Source organism: Trichosurus vulpecula, chromosome 5 (genome assembly GCF_011100635.1).
Source record: "Trichosurus vulpecula isolate mTriVul1 chromosome 5, mTriVul1.pri, whole genome shotgun sequence".
In the NCBI taxonomy this organism is placed as follows: Eukaryota; Metazoa; Chordata; class Mammalia; order Diprotodontia; family Phalangeridae; genus Trichosurus; species Trichosurus vulpecula.
In genome coordinates, this window is record NC_050577.1 from 125,523,271 (window position 1) to 125,547,820 (window position 24,550).

Below are 24,550 nucleotides of genomic sequence, written 5' to 3' on the forward strand. Positions count from 1 at the left end.
TTGTATTTTCTTAAACTACTGTATTGTGCCTGGATATAAATACATATTCATATACTCAATAACATTGATTCTTTACCATTTTGTATAGTACTCCATATCATTTCCAGTTACATTTGCTCAAATGGGCCCAAACAATAATTCCCACAAATAGGATTCTGTTTTATCCCAAACAGCAAGACCTGAATGCCGTATCATATCCATCATCTCAAAGGGCCACAAAATACACAAAACATTTAGTATCCCTTGTACTTCTGACATAATCCACATTGGCACCAATATTCATATCCCCTTCCAAGGAGTTTTATCTTAAACAATGTCGAGGTAGCCTGGGATTCTCACAATAAAGCCAATTTCCAGTATAAGAGGAGATGCTGTTCTCCATTATGTTGACTGGAATGTGAATCCTAAAAGCCAAGTAACCGGCAAAAGGCCTTGAGTGGAGTCACTGACAAAGCCAGGATTAGAACTCAGGAATTCCCTGTTCGTAGACTCAAATTACAGGACTCAAAGTCCACCAGAAAACAACCTATTCCTAATCTTCTTTTACATTCACCACAGCTAAGTTAAAGATCACCAAGGGCGAAAAAAAGCTTATTTCTCTGAATTTGTCTCTCCCTTACCTAGTTTAATTCTTCTTTTATGGCCAAGAGTTGTTTGGTCAGGATTATGATAGTTGAATCAAAGGAAAGGGGTTTAAAAAACTAGAGATACCAACCTGTTACCTTTCCACACAATCAACAATCTCTTAAGTACTTTTGGATAACTGTGAGAATCTGTTTGTACTTTTGACACAGTTTTTAATAGTATTCCAAAGCTTAACTTTATCCACATGTTAGCTGGTATCACAGAAGTTCCTGAGTCATGTAGGTCTGTTACTGATACGCAGGCAGCAATCTCATATATGTCTACATGAATCCTGTGTGTCCCAAGTATGTTAATGCTTTGGAAGCTCAACAGGGAACTAAGAATAAAGAAAGTAAAGACAACGAATACATACAATGCCCACAAAACTCAAGTCAAATACAACTTATAATACAGGTGGTGGTGTTGTTCAGTCGTTTTCAGTCATGTCTGACTCTGCAACCCCATTTGGAGTTATCTTGGCAAAAATACTGGAGTGGTTTGCTATTTCCTTCTCCAACTCATTTTACAGATGAGGAAACTGAGGCCAATAGGGTTAAATGACTTGCCCAAGGTCACATAGCTAGTAAGTGTCCAAGGCCAGATTTGAACTCAGGAAAATGCGTCTTCCAGACTCCAAGGTTAGCAATCTATCCACTATGCTCCCTAGCGGCCCTATAATGCTGGTACTGAGCTACTAAAGATAGAGCACACCCCCTTCCTTTATAGTAGAAGGCCATGGGTGCTATGAGACCCAATAACTATTGGACCGTCTTGGGGACGGGAATGCATTCTCTCACCTTTGATTCTTAGAATCTCTAGCTTCTTTCAAGGGTCAGCTGAGATAACACCTCTCACAGGAAACCTATCCTGATTCCCCCAGCTGTTAGTTCTCTTTTCCTCCAGAAAAGAGTTTATAAGGTTTATATAAATGGTGTTTCTCTCTGGGAGAATGCAAATTTCTTGAGGCCAGGGGTTGTTTCATTTTTGCTTTTATAGCTCCAGCAACTAGCATGGTGCCTTACATATAATGTGGACTTAATAAATATTTGTTGGATTTAACTCTTTAGGGGAAATTTACTTTGTGGTAAGGATTGTCTTGGAAGTATCTGTTGTATTCAAACAAAATGCATTAATTATAAAATTTGTCTCAAGGAGGTTGAGGTCTCAAATCTAGACAGCCAATTTTGGACATCCAATTTTGGTTCATAGGTTTAGAACTAGAATGAACTTTTGAGGTCACTGAGTCTGATTCCTTCATTTTCAAGATGAGGACATTGAGGCCCACAGCGGTTAAATCCCCAGAGTCACAAAGCTTAGTAGTAGCTAAAGCAAGATTTGAACAGCAGGTTTTCCTGACTCCAAGTCCAATGCCAATGAAAAAGTTAACAAGGAAAAACACAAGCATGATCTTTGTGTCCAAGGGCTGTAGCAACACAACAATCTTCTGGATATGTAATAGTTGTATTATATAATATTTTCATACTTAATGGTTCATAAGTTGCACAGGCACACTTATACAAATTAGTTTTCTTCCTTGGAATTTCCATTCTTTTTGATCCTTACTTTCTAAGTGATGAAACATGTATTGCTATACTGTAGCAATAGGAAATTTCTTCCTAATATCTGCTGTAAAATATTACAACATGTATACATAATTTCAACTTTTTTATTAGTTCTAAAACCTGAAAATATTGCACTTGGCTCTTTACATTGTCTTCTTCAGAAGACATTTTGCTTCAAGAGGCTGGTTGAATTTACTTTAAATCAGGTAAGGTGATATCATTTCATGACAGCACACTGAAAACTAGAATTTATTTTACATTCAGAAGCTACTCAGTGATATTTAGACCTTCTGTATAATGCTAAGCAAATCTCATAGTGAAGAAAAGAGCATTGGAGGTCTCAGCCTTATGAAAGAGCATCCAGAAGCTTATCATGATGAGGCTGTGGAACCAGGGTTGCATTAGTGTCTTCTAAGCCTCATCAGTGGGTGCAGCTGTTCCTCTCTCCCAGTTAATATATGAGAAACACCTCCTTCACTTTCTTACTGAGCCCCCTAGAAAACAAAAACACAACTAGTAAAATTCACAATCTGGTGGTAGGAAGATAAACTCTCTTCTGGATGTTAGTGATTGCTTCAATTATGGAGGGCACATTTTTTTTTCTCCTCCATGAATGTCAAGAGAGTTTCTTTAGTGTCAGCCTACAACATGTTGAGTTAGCTCAAATGTTTGGAATCTGATATTTCTTTTAGTTAATTCATCCAGAAATCAATTAAAGGAAGAAACAAGAAAATGCCAAAGCTCAATTAGAGCTGGTTCCATACCTTGAAATGCCAGGCTAACATCTTCATGGCTGTTTTTTCCTTAGAATTGCATTAATAGAAATCAATGTAGCTTAATCAACATTTGTGAAGACCTTACAGTAAGGTCTTAAAATAAAATACAAGATTTATAGTTCAGGCCAAGGACATGAAGTTTATATTATAAGGAAATAAGGGAGTTTAAAAATCGTATTTTCTTAACTAATTTTCTTTGTTCATTCTAAAAATAGCAATTCTGCCATTTGGGGAACACACAAATCAAAGGGAGATTATGGATTGGAACAAATATCTAATAAAAGAATGTATTACAGTTTATATTACTGAGACAAAGCAACAATCCTTGGTAGAGAAAATAAGCGGATGAGGATAACTCAGTGACCACGCCCAGCCAGCTGAATGAAGTAAGATCAATCATGTCTTCATGAGATAACTGTCTCTTCCTGTCAGACCCTCAGGAGATGTCAAAGTAAGAGATTTAAGGTAACTATAAAAGTCCACATAAAAGTATAAATAGAAAAATTGAGCTACAAAAGACATTCTCCTAAAAGAAAAAAAAAGTTCTGCTTAACAGAATTATTAAAGGATTTTAAATATACTTAAGTGTGCTGAATAATGCCAATGACATACTTGGAAGGAATGATTTTTAAAACTCTTCAGGAATCATGATAACCCCAGTTCTTGGCCATATAGATCATATTCTTTAAACAAGATATATTTTCTTAAGATAGTTGGTAGAGGAAGTTTCTCTATAAGTTCTGGTTTGCACAGTCTCTTTAGTCCCATGAGTCTTCGAATTCTTAGTCGACACAAATGCTTTAATGAGCAGGGATTCTCTAAAAAAGAAAAAAAAGGGGGGTGGTGGTATTATGATGAGATTTTCTGTTGCAGAATAATATAGATATGCATTTTTGGAACAAACATGCTTATGAAAATCACAATTCTTGTTCATCGTAAAGAAATTATTATGACAGATTCCTAAAGGAAGAATATGTTCAAAATATTAACTGTTGTTTTCTACTAATTTTTTAGGTCCTATTAGAGAATAACATTTGTACATTTCTTCCTGTGGTCTTTGTCCTACCCATTTCCTGAATATACAGATGACTTCTGCCTCAAGTTTATCACATACCTTTGAAGTTGTTACATCCATGTGTCATTTTAAATACAGGATCAGTTTCAAATTTATGCCTCTGTCATATTTATACCTCAGTAGCATTTTCAATTTTTTCTAAAAATTTAATATCAACCTACTTTGGTTAAATGGCAACATCTTTTACCATTTAGACTCTCTGTATTTTTATAAAGGCAGCACAGTTAGTGGATAGAGGGCTGGCATCAAAGTCAGGAACACTTGGGCTCAAGTCCCACTTCAGACCCAAAATGGTCGTATGACCTTGGGTCAGACATTTTAGTACTCAGAGACCTCTCTAAGACTAAGTTGTGGAACAGAAGCAGGGATAGAACAGTGGTCCTGGAGTCAGGAGTCTATGACTTCAGATACATACTACTTGTGTGATCCTGGACAAGTCACTTAAGTTCTGTTTGCCTCAGTTTCCTCATCTGTAAATGGAGATGATAATAGCACCTACCTTCCAAGGTTGTTGTGAGGATCAAAGGAAGTAATAGTTGTAAAGCACCATTTATCAAAGTGCTTGGTACGTAGTGTTTTATAAATGGCAGCTATCGTTATTATTAGATCTGTCTTGGTAAGAAAGAGTTTCCTTTCTAAGAGTTCCCTATGACATCTAAATCCCAGGCCTAGAGACTCCAAAATATATTTATTACAATAAGTGTAATGAGCGTGTCATTCTGGACAATTAGTGATCTTATCCCAAAGTGATTTAACTAATCACCTTTGTCAATGTCCTGCCAACAGTCAAACATATGCATTTTATTGAAACATTGTTATCCAATGGTTTGAACACAGAACGCTGATCACCACGCTGAACAGAATCATTACTTCTACTTTTAGCGTACTGTAATTTTACTTCACTCCTCAAGAAACCTATTTTGTTATGTTTAAATAGAACAACACTGACATCCAGTGGCCAGGTACGCTCATTGTAATTGGCTAGTCTGCACGAGTTTTTGAAGTAGTTTCAATGTTTAATCTGAGATTCAATCTGAGTATGAAGGCACGCTCCACTGAGGCAAGTTGCAACGCCCTAGTACTTCAGCAAATGCTTTTTATGAGCTGGAAAAGTCATTACTTGGCTGTTAACCTTCTCAGGATAAACCACTCTCTAAACTTATCAACTAATTTGATCCTTAGACAAGAAACTATATATAGTCTGAGGCCAGGCCTATAACTAGGAGACTCTCCAGTTCTCTTCAGTCTGCCAGAGTCTAGGTTCCAGTGGCACATGGCCTTCAGAAATCTAGTGTTGTCTCCAAGCCTCGCTGAGGCAAAAGTTGGTCTTTTGTGGAGGTGCTGAAGAAGTACTTAAATTCTCCAAGGATCCATGATTCTGTTGGCTTGAAAACTCTCTTGAATGATGGATCTCACGAACCCTATACTTAGTAGCAGAGGCCTGAGTTGGTGTGGCCCAAAAAAGAAAAAAACATCATCATCCGATAACCAAGTCTCTGGTGACGAGACTTAGTTTCTGACCTGAGCTGGGTTGGTCCTCAGACAATAAACATAGTCATTTCACCTACTGTTTGACCTGTATCTGAAACTCTATAATCTCAGTAGGTTCTGCCAGAACTCAAATTCCATTGACATAATATCTAAGAGCTAAAAGTTTATTCCATGTTGTGATGAGGCAGCAGAGTAGGATTTTTGTAGAGGTATTGAAGAACCAAATCTATAAAAATGATTAGGCTTGATGTTGAGGAAAACTTGCTAAGCATTAGACTTCTTAACAAAAGTAGAATGGGCTAAGTTAAGGAGTGGTAGGTCTCTGTCCTTGGAGGTCTTCAAGCTGAGATGAGTAAATACTTGCCATATATAGTGGGTATTCCTTTTGGCTATAGGTTGGAGTATATGGTTACTGAGGTTCCTCCCAGCTCAAATTCTGATATTCTGTAATCTCATTTTGAACTGACAGTCTTTTGGTCTGACACATTGGCATTGTAAATTATGCTGAAATCATGCATTAATCTTTTGTAGTGAATGTATAACATCATTTAATTAAAACATAAAAAGCAATGCCAGAACATTTGCCTTCTAATTTCTTGAAACTCTGCTTTTATTTATCATAAAAACTCCTCTAATTCCGCCTTCTCAGCTCAGAAGAGGGAATCAGTTGATTGTGGATTCAGCTGACCAAGAATTCAGACTCACAGAACTATACGAGGGAAGAGCACTATACTAGACCTGGGTTATAGTCCCAATTCTTCCACTTACTAACTACGTGTCCTTGGATAAATCACTTAACTTTGCTAAACCTTTCATCATCTGATAACCTGCCTACTTTACAAGGTTGTTCTAAGGGTCAAATGAGATCATGTATGTTCAGTAAATGCTCTGAAACTTTATTCCCAATCCCTAGTCACACCAACAGGTTGGGGCTCAGAGCTGGCATGTTACTTGTCGCCTCAGGGAGCTTCGTTGCTTTTTTTCCTCAATTCTTCCAGTCTCCCCTCTGCTCCTGATGCGGACAATGTCCTCAGCAGTTTGGGGGACACTCCTAGGATGCTGATCTGCTTAATTCCTCTCTCAGCTCTATTCTTGACTCTGGATTTTCTCCACCATACCACAGCAGCCCTTTTATTCTGGAAGATGTTAGGCCCCTGCAGCCCATTCCTCTGACTGGTCAGTTATTCTCAGAGCCTCCATTTTAAGGAAAGTAGCCAGGCCACCTATGTTCACTCCCTTATTCCTCTCCTGGCTCTGCTCCTGATTCTCTGGATTTTCTCTATCATGCCTCCACATGGACACAGTCACCCACTCCTGCTTCTCTCTTCAGCTTTTTTTTTTAAACCTGGTTAAGGCACCAGGGCATAGCATCTTGTCATTCTAAGTAGAGTGGGGTAAAGGACAGGTTGACTCAATCTACCTTCACTCTTACATATGGGAAAATTTTGTGTTGCCCTGGGTGCTTCAAAATTTAAAGGTATTTCTCTTTACCTGATATTTTCCAGCTGGTCAGAAACATACACGCTTTCCACTCATTTAAATTCATTGCTACTACAATCCATAGATTTGCAAATTCAGTTTTAATTAGTGTAACAGGCTCTGTGACTACAACAAAAACCTTAACGACACCCATATTTTTGCTGCCAGTTTGGATGCAGCTCAAGATTCTGATTTTCATTTTCAGGTTCCTAAATGGTTAGGGCCTGGCCTTTCAGGAATGGGATCATATTTTATTACTTTAGCTCAATCAGCAGAGCAGCTGTGTGATGCATGATAGATTATTTCATCTCTGAGAACAATTTATTCTTGTTATGAAATCCAAGGACTAAGTATTATTAACTTATATTATTATGACTATTTTATTTTTATATTATATTACTGTATGTGTCACTAACTTATTATAATAAAGAATAAGTATTATTAACCTAAAAAGTCTCAAATAAAAAAAAACTTTAGTATTTCAACAGACCTGTGATTTCATCAGCCTGCACATTCCTTCCACTGGAGCAGATTGTGACCCATCCATGCTCTCTCATCTGATGTGATTCTTGTCCACATCTTTCCATAATTTCTCCAAAGAGGAATCTGCTCAGTGAGTTGATGGGTACCATATGGTTCTTTTGTTATTTTGTGAATACCAGTGGCACATGTGAGCTGCCAGTGTATTAGTCTCGACTCTTGCTACATGGCCACTTCTTTTTTTGGTCATCCACGTCCCTAATGTTTTTCCTACCACTTTCTGCATGTAGGTCATTACTAACAATGTGATACAACTTGCTTCCCTGATAGTCTTTCTATTGTCCATTTTTAAAATATCAAGTTTCAAAAATCTAAAGATGTTTTCTTAAATTCTATTTAACTAACATACAAGCAGGCTTCTCAATACCATTTTTTCAGATCAAATTATAGTTTACTGTGAAGTATCACACACTGGGAGACTTTTTTCCTTCTACTCCTCCCATTGCTCTCCTATAACTAGAGCTTTATCTTTTGTGGAGATGTTTTCAATATACTTTACTATCACAATGCTACCTTATGCGCTAGTTTTCATCTTACAGTCTTAAGTTTATTGCTGTTATAAAAACTTTTTAAAAAATTTTATTCAAAGGTAAGGAAGAATCTCAATAAATAAAGCAGTGACAGATAGAGGAGAGACAGCCTTATTGTATATATCATAGACTCACCGGCTCTAGAGCTGGAAGAGACCTTAGAGAACATAGAGTCCAAATTTATTTCATCTTTTAGATGAGGAAACTGAAGCCAAGAGAGGTCAAATTACTTGCCTGATGTCATAGTGTTTGCTATTGACAGGGCCAGGACTAGAAGCCAAGCCTCTTGAGTCTCAGGGTCATACCTTTCAAGAAACCAAGTTTTTGATTTATGGTCTTACAGGGAACTTCTCAATTATGCATATTAGACAGAAAAATATCAGGGAACTTCTTATATCAAGAGAGATGATAAAACCAATAAAAGAGCACAGGAACATGATTCAAGACAGATAGAAATGCAAAGCTTAAAAATGAGCTCTCAAGGAAAGCATTAAGAAGCTGTGGTACTAAGTCCAGTTAAGTTAAAACACATAAAATCTTTACTTAATCACAAATTTTTATTTTTACCTAATATTTGGCGAATTTCTGGCCATTCTCTCTGTACTTCTAGTATTGATTTCAGTTTATCACATAGAGGGACATAATCCATATAATCTATTAAAATACGCATAACACGACCCACCAAATGCTTCATCCAGGGAACTGTAATAAACTCACAGAACTGAAAAAAATTTTAAAAATATATAGATTAATATTTTAAAGCACCATATATATGAATATACATATATATCCTAGCAACTTATTTAAAATGAAGTTACTCAAAAATACTCCCCCCTGCCTCCCTTTGCCGAAAACAAAGGTCCCAAGAAGTGGGTTCTTTCATCTCTGAGTATAGCTGTAGGATCTTCTTAGGATAAAATCAAAATAACTGGAAAATATTTTCTTATTTTTCTGAAACTATCATCCCAGAGAAATATGACTGGGTCTAAAATGATAATGTTCAGTAATAACTGGTAGAAAAATGCTTGTTTCTACCTTTCGTCAGTGTTCCATCCAGTAACCTGAACCTTATGTTTTTAAATATTTTCCAATTGTTCTGCACTCAGTTTGACCCAACTATGGAACTTTGTATCATCTATTTTATGTATTATTATAGGTATTTGATAGGATTATTCAGGTAATGGAAACACCATCAGAGCTACTGTTTTCTTGATGTATGTGTGTGTGTGTATGTGTGTGTGTGTGTGTGTGTGTGTACATGCACATGCAAATTCTCCATATGCAACACTGTAAAGTTGGTAAGTAAGGGAAGAATATAACAAAACTTAAAGAAAAGTGGGAAGCAACTTACTGGGTTATCTTTTATTACACAAGAAGTCCATCCTGGGAGAACATCTTCCTCAATCTCAGACCACACAAAGGAATTTCCAAAGATATCTCCATGCATGCAATCAAAGCACATCTCCACTTGATAGCCATTATTCAGCAACAGTCTAAGCATTACCTCATCATTCAGAGCATATTGAATGGCGCTGGGGAACCTGGTATCATTCACATGCATGAAGTAACAATTGACATTTGCTCCATGGGAGAGAAGCAATCTGACAATTTCATGATTGCCAGCTCTCACTGCCACAAGCAAACAATTCAGGGGATCTTGGTTTGGGTCTGCACCTGCAGCCAAAAGAACCTCTGTACAGAGGATGTCATTGTTGGAAACAGCAAAATACAGTGCAGTCTTCCTTCCATCATCGTAGTTCTCAGAAATGTGATCAGCCAGGGGAGTATTGACATCAAAATCATTTTCAATGAGTAATTCCAGACACTGCACATTTTGTCCTTCAGCTGCTGAATGAATGGGGGTTAACCCACTTTTCTGGATTGCATTTTTGGATGTTACTGGGATGAGGTATTTCAGAGCCCTGAAAAAGAGTGTCAAATATCCATGCTACATAGATGGAAAAAAAAACTTCCTCATGAAATCTTATTTTTTCTTCTAAACATGTTTTGATGCACAACATTTTAATCCCATGTATAGTGTTCTTAATAATTGTTTAGCTTTTTATTTTCCTGTTCTTTATTTTTTGCCCTGATTCTTGTTTCCTTAGAGGCTCTTCAAAGCTTCTCTGAATAATCAACACTTATTTTATTTAAGAGAAACAGCACAGTACAGGCTTTGGAGACAGTGACCTTTGAAGACTTGGCTTCCTGCCTCTTACACAAGTTGGCTGTGTGACTGTGAGCAAGTCACTTAACCTCACTATAGCTCAGTAAACTCTTTATGATTATAAATTAGAGAGAGTTGGTGACTTGCATGAATAGAGAAAGTTTTCACTTGAAGAAGTGAACCCAAAGAAGATACAGGTCTGGACCCCTCCCAAAATTTCTAAGTTGAACAGTGTTATGCCTATAGGCAACTAAGAAGTCCTTTAAGATTATAAGAAGGAAGGTTAGGTTTAGTTAACTAATAACACCCTTGAATATTTTACCGATGTTACATGTTACATGAACAAGATGAGAAATCTCTGTAAAATAATATAGTGGATATTTATTCCCAATTTGTGTTTACATGGTTTGGCCAAAAAGAAAAGACTTTACCATTTCACTGAAATGGCGATCAAACTAAACATGATCACCAATCACACAGTTTCTAGAGGAGGTGGTAAATGGTTGTGAACTTTTCACACTTGACTGCTCAGCTAGATCATGTATGAATGACATAATTAGAGATAATTTGATTTCTTATGGCATCAAATTTAGAGCTATCATGTGTGAATTTATGGACACTGAGATTAAATCCAAGTAAAACAAACAGTGTCCCATTTAAAATCTCAACAAGGTGTGAACATGTCCCTGGGGTCTTGAAGGCTTTGTCAGCAGAGCGTAAACTCTGGCAGGCCCTACCAAGGTAGACAGGTTTCAAGTATGAGCTCATTGATGGACTGTATGCCAGGTGCCCTCTGATCAGCCTAGCTAACTGGAGAAGCTGTCACCTAGCTGGTCATAGGATGATAAATTTTTCCGCCGCAGTAACTTAGAAAAACTGTCTACTAAGGCATGGAGGGCTTACTATCAGTTTTAATAGAGACAGTTCCCACACTAATGAAATTGCATTTCTTTGAAGTTCTGAGGTATAATGTGACTGTTGAGCAATCTATAGCCAAGTAACTTTGCTAACTTGGCTTTTGAGCCTTTGAGAAGTATTCAGCAGCCATCACATGGTTGGTTATTATTGGTAATACTAGTTTTTTACTTCTTGCTATAGAGGTTAATGACACATTACATAATAAAATCCCTCCAACTATTTGTACAGACTATGGATAATTAAGTCTATTGCAAAATTGAACATTTCAATTTAACCTTATCTATGACCTATTAGTTCTAGTGTGGATTGGCCAATATGCTATAAAAATTACCACTTTGAAAAATCAATATAAGGCATTATGGTAAAGCTTGGTATAGCGGTCCAACCTTTTTGTAGATCTGTGATGATTCTTTGTAGTGAAGTCATCTTGAAAAGTTTAAACTTTGAGCTTACAAGCAAAAACTTCAGAAAAGGCACCTTTAGCTTTTCACTAATTATGGGATAATTAGAGGATCTTGAGGAGAGAACCAACCCAACTTCTGAATGTGTCCTCTGTGCCTTACTTACAGGTAATGTCCTTCATAAGCAGCTCGATGAATAGGAAGGTGTCCTGATCTATTAGGCACATTTCCACTTCCTCCATATTCCAGCAAAAGAGAAATACAGTCAGGATTACCTCCTCCTGCTGCCTCAAAGAGGACAGATGCCCCATCATCCGCCAAAGCAAAAACATCACCACCTAGGATGAGACATTTGTCATAAGGATGTCTGTATAAAATTGGTGAAATTCTTCTCTCCTTAAAAATTGCCTGTCTTCATTTTTCATTATTTAGTAGATGTTAACCTTAAAACAACAACAACAAACAGGATAGACCTTGTAGACACTAAAGCGTAGTTAGTTGTGCAACATATATCTTAAAGATCCGATACAACCATGGTAATGGAAGTATCCTGAGAAGTCAGCTTGTCCATCCTACTACCCCTCTTTCAGAATTGTACTGAAATATACCAGAGTGTGCCAATATTCTAATAGACCTATCTTCTCAATGTGGATTTTCCTTCCAGTGATGTAGACTGCAACCTGTTCATGTGTGACCATTCGTTATGACTCTCATCCATGTCCTCCCACGTGTTTGCCAGAAAGCATCCACAATACTCTATAATAATAAGCGGTAAACCTCAACTTTCATTCATTTATCTACAATAACTTCTGACTATATATAAGACACTGTTAGGCACTGATAACAGATAACTTTTACTAGTCCAATTTCTTTCCATGTACCTTTATGGATGAGATGTTCTAACACGTCACAGTGACCATACTCAGCAGCAACACCCAAAGGTGTAATTCCAAATCCATCCCGCAGGTGCACATTTCCTCCATTCTTTAGGAGCAGAGCAATAATATCCTTGCGGCCCTGTTTGGCTGCCTCATGCATTGCTGTCCATCTCTTGATACACGGCAGGTCGAGGCTAGTATTATGCTTAATCAGAAGGGACACCATGTCATAGGAACCCTTTCTTATAGCTTGAAAACATAAAAGAGTTCAGATAAAATTTAACCTGTCTCCAATATATTTACCCTTCTATTTTGCATACTAAAAGTTACAATCAGAAGATAAGGCTGGATGATCATTTGATGGAGATGTTTTAGAAGGGATTATTCATCAGATTTGAGATGAACTCTATGGCCTCTAATATCCCTTACAGCTCTTAGATTCTGTGAGCAACTACCCAAGTTGGCTGTTATGCTTTTTACTTCAGAGCCTTAAGGAGGAATAGATTCTTCATAGAATGTCAATGTAGCCCAACGACTTTAGGACTCAAAGGGAAACTTCAAGATTTTTGCGTGAACATATTCTTTCCCTCCTTGAGCTTGTGCTAAGATTTTATGGTTTTGCTTTGCAAAACAAAATATATTCTGAATAAAATCACCACATATTAGCTAAGATTATAAGGTTAGGCTTTAATAAATATGCTAGAACTTTAAAAATCCCAATGACTGATAGAGTGCAGACACTTTGGGAGAAAATTTGTTGTTCACTTGTTTTCAGTCGTGTCTGACTCTTCGTGACCCCATTTGAGGTTTTCTTGGCAAAGATACTGAAGTGGTTTGCCATTTCCTTCTCAAGTTTATTTTACAGATGAGGAAACTTGGGGCAAACAGAGTTAAGTGACTTGCCCAGGATCACACAGCTTGGAAGTGCCTGAGGCCACATTTGAACCCAGAAAGATGAGTTTTCCTGACTCCAGGTCCAGCACTCTATCCACTGTGCCATCTAGCTGCCCCCTTGAGAGAAAATCCACTTATCCTAATGCTGCTGCCTTTGCTCAAACACTTTAGGATCTCCTCTTATGGAACTGCCTTCAGAAGCTGTGTGTCAGCAGTGAAAACACTTGCTAGGGGAGACTGGCCAAAGAGAAAGAAATATACATGAGGAACACACACACACACACACACACACACACATATGTATGTGTTTATATATATATATGATATATATATATATATATATCATACACACACGCACACACACACATCCATACACACATACACATATATCTGGCATACACATATATTAGATAAGAAAAGTGCTCTTTCTTAGCACTTCTGACAAATTATATCCCAGGAGGGAGAAATGACCTGCAGGTTATGTAACACAAGCTTTAGCAGTCTGTGATTTGAGACCAATCACTAGAGTTTTACAGAGAAAGAACACAGAGTGCATCATTTAAGAGCTATGGAGTAAAGGTTGAGACTGGCCTATGTTTTAACATATGAACACATCTCATGATGGCATCAGGGTTTCCAGGTCCTTAATCCTAGTGTGTGACTTCTATGACTTTCCGAGGCTTAAAATGGTGAAGTTCTCATTCCAGAGAATGAGTGTTATGTTTGTAGTCTTACTGCTTCCAGTCTCTGTTCCCCCTAATTCATCCTTCAGATAACCCTCAAACTAATCTTTCTAATGCACAGATCTGATAACATCATGCTCCCTGCTCAAAACCCCTTTATGTTGTCTATATCTTGTTTGAATATACTTGTTTTCATGTTGTCTCCCCCATTAGACTGCACATTCCATGAAAGTAGGGATTGTCTTTTGCCTTTCTCACATCCCCATTACTTAACACAATCCCTGGCAAGTAGTAGGCACTTAATAAATGTTTACTGATTGACTATTGTCTATAAGATAAATTATAAGCTCCTTAGCCTGGTATTTAAGATCCTCTGCAACTACCTCTCCAGCCCAGTTTTGTAGTTCATTCATTCTACATTCCAACCAAACTAGACCACTAGTTATTACCCCATCTTGTCCTGACCCTTTCTGCCTCTGTACTTTTTACACAGATTATGTGCAATATCTAAGAACACTTTGTCTCTTTCTTTTTCTGTACCAGTTGAAATCTTCTTTTTTTTTCAAAGAAAATAGCAACACTTCCTCTGAAATTTTCTCTGATCCTTTCAACCTAAAATGATTTCTCCCTACTCAAAATTTTTTATGATACATTCTCTGGATCTCTTCTTTGCCTTTATATTATATTTAAGAATACATTTTATCCCTCCCCTTTTGATTATAACCTCCATCAGGGGAAGGACTGTGCCATTTTTATCTTTGTTTCCCAGTGCCTAACAGAATTTGAGAAAGAATAGCTTCAGCCAGGAAGATTGGGGAAGGTTACATGAAGGAACTGTCTATTGCCTTAATTGTATCTTAAAGAAAGATAAAGAATAAGAAAACAGAGATGCAGAAGGAATATATTTCACGAAAGTAGGTAAGATAGCATGATACGGGGTGAGTGACACATTGAGTTCGGGAAAGAGCTAATTATCTAGTTTGGCTAGAGTATAGTATATGTGAGGGAGCACAATGTGAAATAAGATTAATAAAACTAGGCTAGAGTCAGATTTTGGCCAGGCTAATGTATTTGTATTTTATCTTGGAGGCTATAGGAAGCCTCTGAAAGTTTATGAACAGGATACTGACAGGGTCAGATTTGTATTTTGGGGAGATTACTTTGGCAGCTGTGAGAAAAGATACATTGTACAGAAGATGGAAACTACAATTATGGAGACCATTTAGGAGCCTCTTCCAATAATCTAGATAAGTGATGATAAAGATCTAAGTGAAGAGAGTTGTAGTGAGAGATGTGGAGGTGAAGTTGACAGGACTTGGCAACTGATTGGATATATGGGGAAAGGGAAAGGGGAAGGGACGAATTGAAAAATTAAGCCATAAAGCTGGGTGATTGAAATAATGGTGGTGCCAACAAGAGAAAGAAGAGAACTGGCAGGAAGAACAGGTTTAAATGGGAAGACAAATACTTCTAAGACTGTTACATTTAAAGTTTCTTCAGCACACTCTGGTGGAGATATCCAACAGGCAGTTGAAGCTATGAAATTAAAGTTAGGAAGGAGAGTAAGACTAGCTTTATAGGTTGGGGAGTCATCTGTGTAGAGGTGATAGTGGGACCCATGGGAGGGAACAAATAAGATCACCAAGAGAAGAGAGTTAAGGAAGGACCTAGCCTTGAGAGACCCTCATGTTAGGGGTTGGAAAGTGGATAAAGAAACAAGCAGAATACTGGAATGGAGTTTTTGGCAGGGTAGTGGGGAAGAGAAGGAGGGAGAATAAGGAGAGAGCAGTGTTATGGAAACCAAAGGAAGAGGCAATATCCAACAAGAAGGGATGTTCAACAGTGTCAAAAGAGTGGTCAAGGAGGGTATGAACTGAGAAAAGATCATTGGATTTAGTTATTAAGAGATCACCAATAATTTTTAAGGAAGTAATTTTGGTAGTGTGGTGGGGTTGAAAGATTGATTGTCAGACTCTGGTGATGAGTGTGTGGTGAGGAAATAGAAACAGTGAGAGTACACAACTCTTTCTCAGAACTTAGCAGTGAAAGGGAGGGGAGAGAAAGGTTGATAGTTGAAAGCGAGGAGATGTCAGGGTTAAGTGAAGTTTTTTTAAGGGTAGGAGAGTTTTGGCATGTTTTAGGTATTAATGAAGAAACAAGAAAATAAGGAAATACTGCAGATGGGAGGAAGAGTTATTGATGGCACAGACTCCCAGAGCTTCTAACAAATGTCAGGGAAAAAATTTGAACTCCAGCTCTTCTTTAAATCAGGCACTCTATCTATGATGCCACACTAAATTTCAGGTACAATGTAATGAAGGACTGACCACTGAGCCCCTATGACTACCCAGAATTCCTTTGAGCCAATATCCAACTTGTAAGATCTTGGATAGCTATTTGCTGCATGATTATGATTCTATATAATGAAAGTGCTTTGGAGGGATTTTGGAAGCGTGAGTAAACATGTTGTAACTGATTTTGGTATGCTAATCACTTGGTGAGAAGGAGCCATTTCAATTGGCGAGAGGGTGCATTCAAACTATTCAAGCTCTCCCTCTCTCTCGGTTTGACTCCATGGTGCTGTAAGGGGCCTCAGAGTTCATTTAGTCAAATCCCTTCATTTTACAAATGAAAAAACTGAGACCCGGAGACCTTGCCCAAGGTCACACAGCTAGCTAACAAAGAGTGGAGCTAGGATTTGAACTCCAGATACTATCCAGCACTCTTTCTAGAGAGCTGGTTAGCCTAAGCTACCAAGAAGTACTGCTAATTATGCTGAAATTGTCAATAATGCCTTGTCCTGTGAATCACTGAGTGAGATTTAAAGAAGCAATTAATTTACAGAAGCATTCGTCATTTACATCAAAATCTGCCTTTTCTAGCTTCATGGGGAATAATGGGGACATTTATCAAGCATCCCTGAGAAATGAGTACAAGCTGCAGGAAACACAACACAACTTTATGGAATTCAGGGCCCCAGTGATTTGGGAAAGTTTAATAAATGTGAAAGATAATGTAAACTTAAGGAAAATGTAAATTCCTGTCATTTGAGTAATGTATGGAGTTTAAAATCTTCCTTCAGGTTTCTTCTTAAGTTAAATAAACTCAGGTCCTTTGACCTTTCATCATTTTAAATATTTAATGATTTTAGTTGCTCTCCTCTGGCCTCCCTCCAAACTCTTCATATCGCTCTTCAGTGGCAGGTCCTAAACTTAGTTACACAGAGCTCCTGCCAGTAACATGTGCATCTTAGGAGCTCAAGCAGTTGTTGATAAGGCTGGCTTTAGAATCGGGGAAATGATTTGAAGGGGGTTATTCTTATAGAGGCCAATACTTTTGCAACTATCCTTGCAAACGGACAAAAATTTTACCCTGCACTGAAAAATGAAGTAGCTTCTCACTCTCCTCTCATGAAAGAAACAATCTAGAACTAGAAACATAGCTTAAATAAATAGTCTTTACAACTCATTATGCCCACTTACCCTTCCTACTTAGGCAATCTAAAACTTCTTGATATTATCTGCCCCCAATCAGAAAATTATTCCTTTATTCGTGTGCCTGTATATGTGTGTGTGTGTGTGTGTGTGTGTGTGTGTGTGTGTGTGTGTGTGTGTGTTTAAAGCAGTAGGGAAGGGGAAAGAATTCATGTTAATATATTCCTATAAGGGCTTTTGTGGGAGTCCCTTTCTCCAAATATAATAGAAAGAATGGAGTCATTTGGGAAATAAGATATACAGGCAATGGGGTATAGAAATCTATCTTGCCCTATAAGAAAGTAAGGGAAAAGGAGATGCGGGTGGGGAGTGAGATGATAGAAAGGAGGGTAGATAGGAAAGGGGCAATCAGAATATATGCCATCTTGGGGTGGGGGGAAGGGAGAGATGGGGAAAAATTGTAACTCAAAATCTTGTGGAAATGAATGTTGAAAACTAAATTAATTTTTAAAAAATGGAGTCATTAGAGTAGAGTAGTACATAAAATTTGCCCTTTTCATCGAGTCTTTGGGATTTTCCAAACATATCATCATATTGTCTGCAAAAGAAGATAGTTTTATTACCTCATTCTCTATTCTGATTCCTTCTACTTATTTTTCTTCTCTTATTGCTATTGCTAGGATTTCCAATACAATATGGAATAATATTAGTGACAGTGGGTATCTTTGTTTCATACTTGATCTTACTTTTAGGCATAAAAACTACATCTAGAGCTAGACAAAGGTGCTTTTATATATAGCCTGTGATTTTGGTTTCAAACAGTCCAAATAGTACAATTCCTAAAAGAAGATGGCGGAAAAGGGTCTAAGGAGCACAAAAGTTAGGTATGCGAAGCTATGAGAAACTGGGTGTGCATCAGAAAGACCGGAGTTCTGAAGATAGGTTGCGTGTGGAGATTTAAGATTCATGAGTCATCTCCATGGAGATGATTCTAGCGTCACAGATTGAGAGCTAGAAAGGACTTTAGAGGTCATTCAGTCCAACTCCATTTATTTTATAGATGAGGACACTGAAGCCCAGAGAGGGTAAGTGATTTTCCCCAAGGTCATAGAGGTTATAAGTGGTAGACCATGAGATTCAAACTCACATCTCACTCCAAACAGAAGTTACAGATCTGGATGAGATTAGAAAGGGAGAGAAGAGGAAGAACAGTAAACGAAGCCAAGGATAGATATTTGGGTCTAGAGCAGAGGATGTGAAACCTCCAAAGGTGGTGGCAAAGGGCCCATTTATTTCAGCGAGAAGTGTGTAGAGCTTAGAGTTGATTTTACTAGACAGGGAATTCCTACCTTCATCCTCTACCCCTTCGTCGGAATTTAGAATCTAGCCACTCTCATGATGGCAACCTAGGCAAGTCACACGATAATAAATTAATAATAAATCAGAGGCTAAGCTACAAAGTAGCTTAGTCATTATCCATTCTTGTTTGTCTACACACAGCAAGACCCATCAGACTATGCCAGAGGGTAGCTAGTCAACAAATGACACGGGCACAAGGAGGGAAGACAGATGGATCTCTGAAAGTGGGAGTTATCAGCCAAACCATAGTTAGTGCAGGGGAAACAGGGCTATGCCTGTATGGGGGAGGGGGTACTCTCCCTCTCCCTGCCTTTGAACTCTGATTTCTGTTTTTCACCATCTGACTGACTATATGCCTTACACCTGACCCTGGGCTTCCACCTCAAAGGTTAAATCACTATGGTACCCATTTTGTGATGCTCCACAGTTACCTAGGTCATCCTCTTCCTGAAGAGATTATCCCATCACCACTATCACCACCCTGCCTTGGGTCTTCCCTTTCCCCTTAACCTCCTTCCCCTTCTTTATGCCTTAAATCCCACCCCCCAATGAATTTGCCACAGAGGTATTTAGAGCTTTGGTTTTTAGGTAAACTTATTTCTAGTAGAGACCATGAACATCACATAGATTTCTTTATCAATTAACCAAAAGTTATTTAAGTACCTATGTGTCTAGCACCTAAAAGAAGCCTTTACCAAGTAGAAGGGGAGTTTCTCCTTTGAGGTTTTTGGTGTCTGGACACACGCCCTTTTCCAGCAGAGTTCGTACATTTTCCACCAGACCAGAATCAATTGCCAGAGTTAATGGTGTTTCTCCATCACAAGTATTGTATTCCCAAAGAGTTCTGTAGGATGCTGAGACAGGAAAAACATTGTGTGGAATCATGAAAATATCAACAAGCATAATACATAACTTTCTGAACAAATATGCCTAGAAAAATGTTGAGGAGATATGCACAAAGTCTAAAAAATCATTAAGTATATGAATAGCAAACACAGATTCATTCGCTGAGTGAACAATCAACAAATCAACAGATTTTTAAATCCCAGAAATCTGGAACCAAGAAATACCTTTAAAACTTAAAAGATTTAAATTTTAGATAAAAAGGAAATCCTATATTAAACAATGAATTTACTCGTGAATCTCATTATCACAAGATGCAATATAGTTTGCAAAAAAAATCAAATGAATTCATGGATGATGTCCTTTATGAGTTGGCATGCCCAAAGAATTTATCCCCAAGGAGCTATCTACTGATGATAAGCCTCCCTGTACTTAACAAGGCTGGTCCTTAACAAGTAGGCACAGCCCATTGCTGGCATCTTGAACCTTTTGAGCATAGTAGAGCTCACTTACTTTTCCACAGGAAAAGCAGGATAAGCAATGTAAAGGAAGCCATTAAAGTGCGTAATTTAAATAATAAAATGGACCTGTCAAGAGCAAGCATTAGGAATAATTGAAAAACAATTCATGCCTTTCACTAGTATCTTCACAGTGTCAAAATAATTCAAAGAAGGACCCCAGCATGTTGGTGGACCCTTTGTAGGGAACTTAGAGAGGACATGGACAACAGCTGCACAGGACAGGCATGGATGGACTGTGATCTGTATTGTTGCAGGAAATACCTACATTGAAGAGGTCATTGATTCCTTGGAGTATCGAGTACTGTATATCCATGATGGTTTATTGAGGAGTGGGATGCATTCCTGCCCCTTTAAAGGACAACTAAAGTCTCTCATAACACTCTTGGTGCCACTCTCAGAGACAGAATGCCGGAATGGATAGACACACACATGGATCTGCTCCAAATGCAATTCTTATGTCCTGATGTTAGATTGTGACATGAACGGCTCCTCCAAGAATTGCTTTTCTCAAATCCTATGGTCCACTACCCTGCTTTTCTTTGTGGGTTTTTTTGAATCTCCTTGATTGGCAACCATAACTTTTTTTCATTCTTGTTTTGAGATAGCTGAAGATATTTGGGTTCACTTACCATCCAGAACGATTTCAAGTATTTGCTGAACAGGTTGAACCACCGCCTCATGCAGTGGGAACCATCCGTTGTCATCAGCTTCATCCAAAGCATACTTATATTTCACATATTCCTGGAGCTCAAGGATGTGGCCTAAATTAAAAATGGAGACTGTAAATTCCCATTCTTAGCAAATCTTCCTTTCCAGCACTCTATGAACAATGGACCTTTTTTACCTTTTTTAATAGCCTCTACAAGTTTTCTGTTCTGAGCACTTAGGGGTACAAACCTAGCAAGGAAAGATAATAGCTATGTTATTATACTACTTCAAGGCATTTAATGATTTAATTTTCCATTGATTTCCACCCACATGCATTTATTCAGACCTTACAGGAAATACATGAATATGAGGCTAGCATACTTTTTGTTCTTCAGATCTGTGGAAAATAGATTTTAGAGTAGATTTATGATATTGGACCATTAGTGGAAATGACATGGTACAGACCGCATACTTTATCTTTGAAACCAGTTCTAAGTAATACAAAATAAAACCATTGAAAGTTGCCATATGAAAGTCGATTAATTCCATTATTCATGTTAACCACGTGTCCCCGGATGCCTAGCTCAAAATCTACTAACAAATGAAAATGTAGGTAGTTATCTTTGCTTATTGGTCACTATAGATTGTGATTTAGTTTAAAATATTGGCTTTTTATCCTAAATAATTGAGATAAATTGCCAATTATACATTTAACTTTGAGCTATGCAGATCTTGTTTAAATGGGAGCATAGAGTTCACTTTGCAAAGAATTTTCAACTAACTGATACAAAAATAAAAGCAGAGCATTTCCTGAAGGTACTCCTAGTCTCTATCAATTTATTTTATTTTTATTGTTGTTGTCCCATTGTCTCAGTTGTGTCTGACTCTTTGTGATCCCATCTGGGGTTTTCTTGGCAAAGATACAGGAGTTCTTTGCCCTTTCCTTCTCCAGCTCATTTTACAGATGAGGAAACTGAGGCAAACTGGGTTAAGTGACTTGCCCAGGATCACACAGCTAGTATGTGTCCGAGGCCAGATATGAACTCAGATTTGAACTACCCTTCACTTTATCCACTGTGCCACCTGGCTGCCACAGTCTCTATCAATAGCTTTTACCAAGATGTCATAATCTATGTTCTCTTAGCCCTTCCTATTTCTTCTCTTTCAGTGGAAATAATACATTTCATAAAAGTTTCATTGACTCTATTGAGAAGAAACATCTTTTAGGAGCAAGGGTCATGAATGTCTTTTTGTGTATTGACAAACCAGAAAGGGAAAAATATATTTCCAGATATGTCTCAATTGTTCAATGCAGTAATTTTACAGCTTAGCTAATGAAAACAAGTATATTTCTTACTTGACTCCATATCTTGTTAATTTCACGTGATTTTAGAAAGAACAAATAGCATTGTACATTTGGACAGTTCATCTAGAAAATTCTCGTGCATTTATAAGAAAATGGGATTTGTGGATTTAATGAGTTTAAGAAAATTTTTAAAGAATCGAATTTGTTAGGATATTTAAAATATCTTGCCCCTTACCTTTTTTGGACTTGAGCAATGTAAGAATTTTTTTTTGCTTAACTATATTTATTTGTTACATAGGTTTTATTTTTCTTTTCTATCTTTGTTTTTAATTGGGGAGGGAGTATGTATGAAAGGGAGAAACAATCGATTTTTGTTCATTGAAAAATAATAAATATAATTTAAAAATATGCCACTACCACTTCAGTTCTCTATCAGAGCATGAGTGAACATATCTAACAGTTGTATTAGAAGGGTTTTCACAGATGAGAAGTAAAAAGTCTTCAGTTTTATTTTTTTAAAATTATATTATGAAAATTATATCTTACGTATTTAATTCCTGTGACTTTTACCTTTCAGGATAAAGCTCTTTCTTGTTGGCATCAATGGATTCTTGAATGCTAAGCTGAATTTCATAATCTGTGAGATGGTCCTCATCAAAGTCAGCATTTTCCTCCATGTCTTTGGTGTAATGTTAAAAGAAGCAATTTTGTAAAAGTCAGTACTTGGCCCAGGGCATCATTTGTAATTAATGTGAAAGCTCAAATGAAAGATGTGAAGTAACTAGCTTTAAAAAATCCAGCCCTTCCCAACAGGTAAACATTTCAGCACATAAAATCATACGGCAAAATGCAATACTTAAAATAATATATTCATTCATTTAACATTTGTTAAGCACCTTCTCTGTACAATGCATTGCTAGACATACTGTAGCATGTCTTATTTATAGTAGTATTCCTTCTCAGAATAATTTAAAATACACACACACACACACACACACACACACACACGAAAGGCAGCTGGTGGCTCCAGTGGCTCAATGGATATTTGCTGGACTTGGGGTCTGGAAGATTTGAGGTCAGATTCTGCCTCAGACGCTAACTGGCCCTAGGCAAGTGACTTAACAACAGCCTCAGTTTCCTCATCTATAAATACTAGCATGGTGTTGTTGAAAGGATTACATTTATAAAGTGGTTTGTAAGCCTTGAAGCACTCTATAAGTGCTGGCTATCATTATATATGCCAAATAATAGCTGCACTCCGAAGACAGTTTATGTATAAAGCTCATACTCAAGGCTGCTTAAAATGCTTATAGAAAGCTTTTTTGTAGCAGCAAATAATTAGAGACAAAGCTGGTGCACGCAGATTGGGAAAGGGCTGAACAAATTGTGGCAATGTAAACATGTCGTTGAGTCATTTCAGTTGTGTCTGACTCTTTGTGATCCCATTTGGGGTTTTCTTGGCAAAGATACTGGAATGGTTTGCCATTTCCTTCTCCAGCTCAGTTTACAGAGGAGGAAACTAAGGCAAACAGGGTTAAGGGACTCGTCCAGAGTCATATGGCTAGTAAGTGTCTGAGGCAAGGTTTGACCTCGGGTCTTCCTAATTTCAGGCCTGGCACTCTATCTACTGTGCCACTTAGCTGACCCGGTAACATGAATATACTGGAATATTCTTGTGCCACTTGAAATGATGAATATGAGGAATTCAAAGAAATTGTAGGAACTGATGCGAAAAAAGTGAGCAGAACTAGACAAACCATATGTATCAATCAATCCACAAATATTTACTGAGCACCTACTATGTGCTAGATGATGGTGTTAAAAGTACAAAGAATGAAATAATCCCTAATTGCCAAGAGCTTACACAAAAATGTAAAGAAAAAAAAGACACTAAAAGGCTGCTGAATTCAGATTATTTGTAATGATCATGACCAGTCTTTGTCCTGGAGAACAGATGATGTCATACACTCTCCTCTTTCATTAAAGATGTGGGGAACTACAAGTATGCGTTTGTTGTATACACTTTCAGACATGAATATTTTGTCAATCAGTTTTAACTATTTTTCTTTGTTACTAGAGTAAGTTTGGTGGCTGTAGGAGCAGCTCAGGAGATGGCACAAAATGCCATTAATAAAGCTTTAAAAGATATGCTAATGGGTACATGAAGAACAGAGACAGCTAGATGGCTCACAGATAGAGCTCTGGGCATGGAGTCGAGAAGATCTGAGTTCAAATGTGGCCTCAGACATTTATCAGCTGTGTGACCCGCAACAAGTCACTTAACCTCTGTTTGCCTTAAGCCACTGCAGAAGGAAATGGTAAACCACTCTTGTATCTTTGCCAAGAAAATCCCATGGACAGTATTGGCATGCTGTGGTCCACAGGGTCATGAAGAATTGGATACAGCTGAACAACTGAACG

General features: G+C 37.7%; 1 protein-coding gene across 3 annotated transcripts in view; it reads right to left on the reverse strand.

The window, feature by feature from the left end:
• Window positions 1–2,272: 2,272 nt before the first annotated feature.
• ASB15 (ankyrin repeat and SOCS box containing 15) overlaps window positions 2,273–24,550 on the reverse strand; it is a 55,689-nt gene continuing 33,411 nt past the window's right edge. For all 3 annotated transcript variants that reach the window (XM_036759861.1, XM_036759860.1, XM_036759862.1), the window contains 10 exons: window positions 22,700–22,808; window positions 21,020–21,072; window positions 20,805–20,936; window positions 19,507–19,665; window positions 12,445–12,690; window positions 11,730–11,901; window positions 9,429–9,999; window positions 8,645–8,798; window positions 3,575–3,780; window positions 2,273–2,680 (listed from right to left, as the gene is read on the reverse strand). In XM_036759861.1, coding sequence (XP_036615756.1) covers window positions 3,608–3,780; window positions 8,645–8,798; window positions 9,429–9,999; window positions 11,730–11,901; window positions 12,445–12,690; window positions 19,507–19,665; window positions 20,805–20,936; window positions 21,020–21,072; window positions 22,700–22,806 — 1,767 coding nt within the window. In that variant the 5' untranslated portion in view covers window positions 22,807–22,808 and the 3' untranslated portion in view covers window positions 2,273–2,680; window positions 3,575–3,607. The remainder of the gene's footprint in view (window positions 2,681–3,574; window positions 3,781–8,644; window positions 8,799–9,428; window positions 10,000–11,729; window positions 11,902–12,444; window positions 12,691–19,506; window positions 19,666–20,804; window positions 20,937–21,019; window positions 21,073–22,699; window positions 22,809–24,550) is intronic.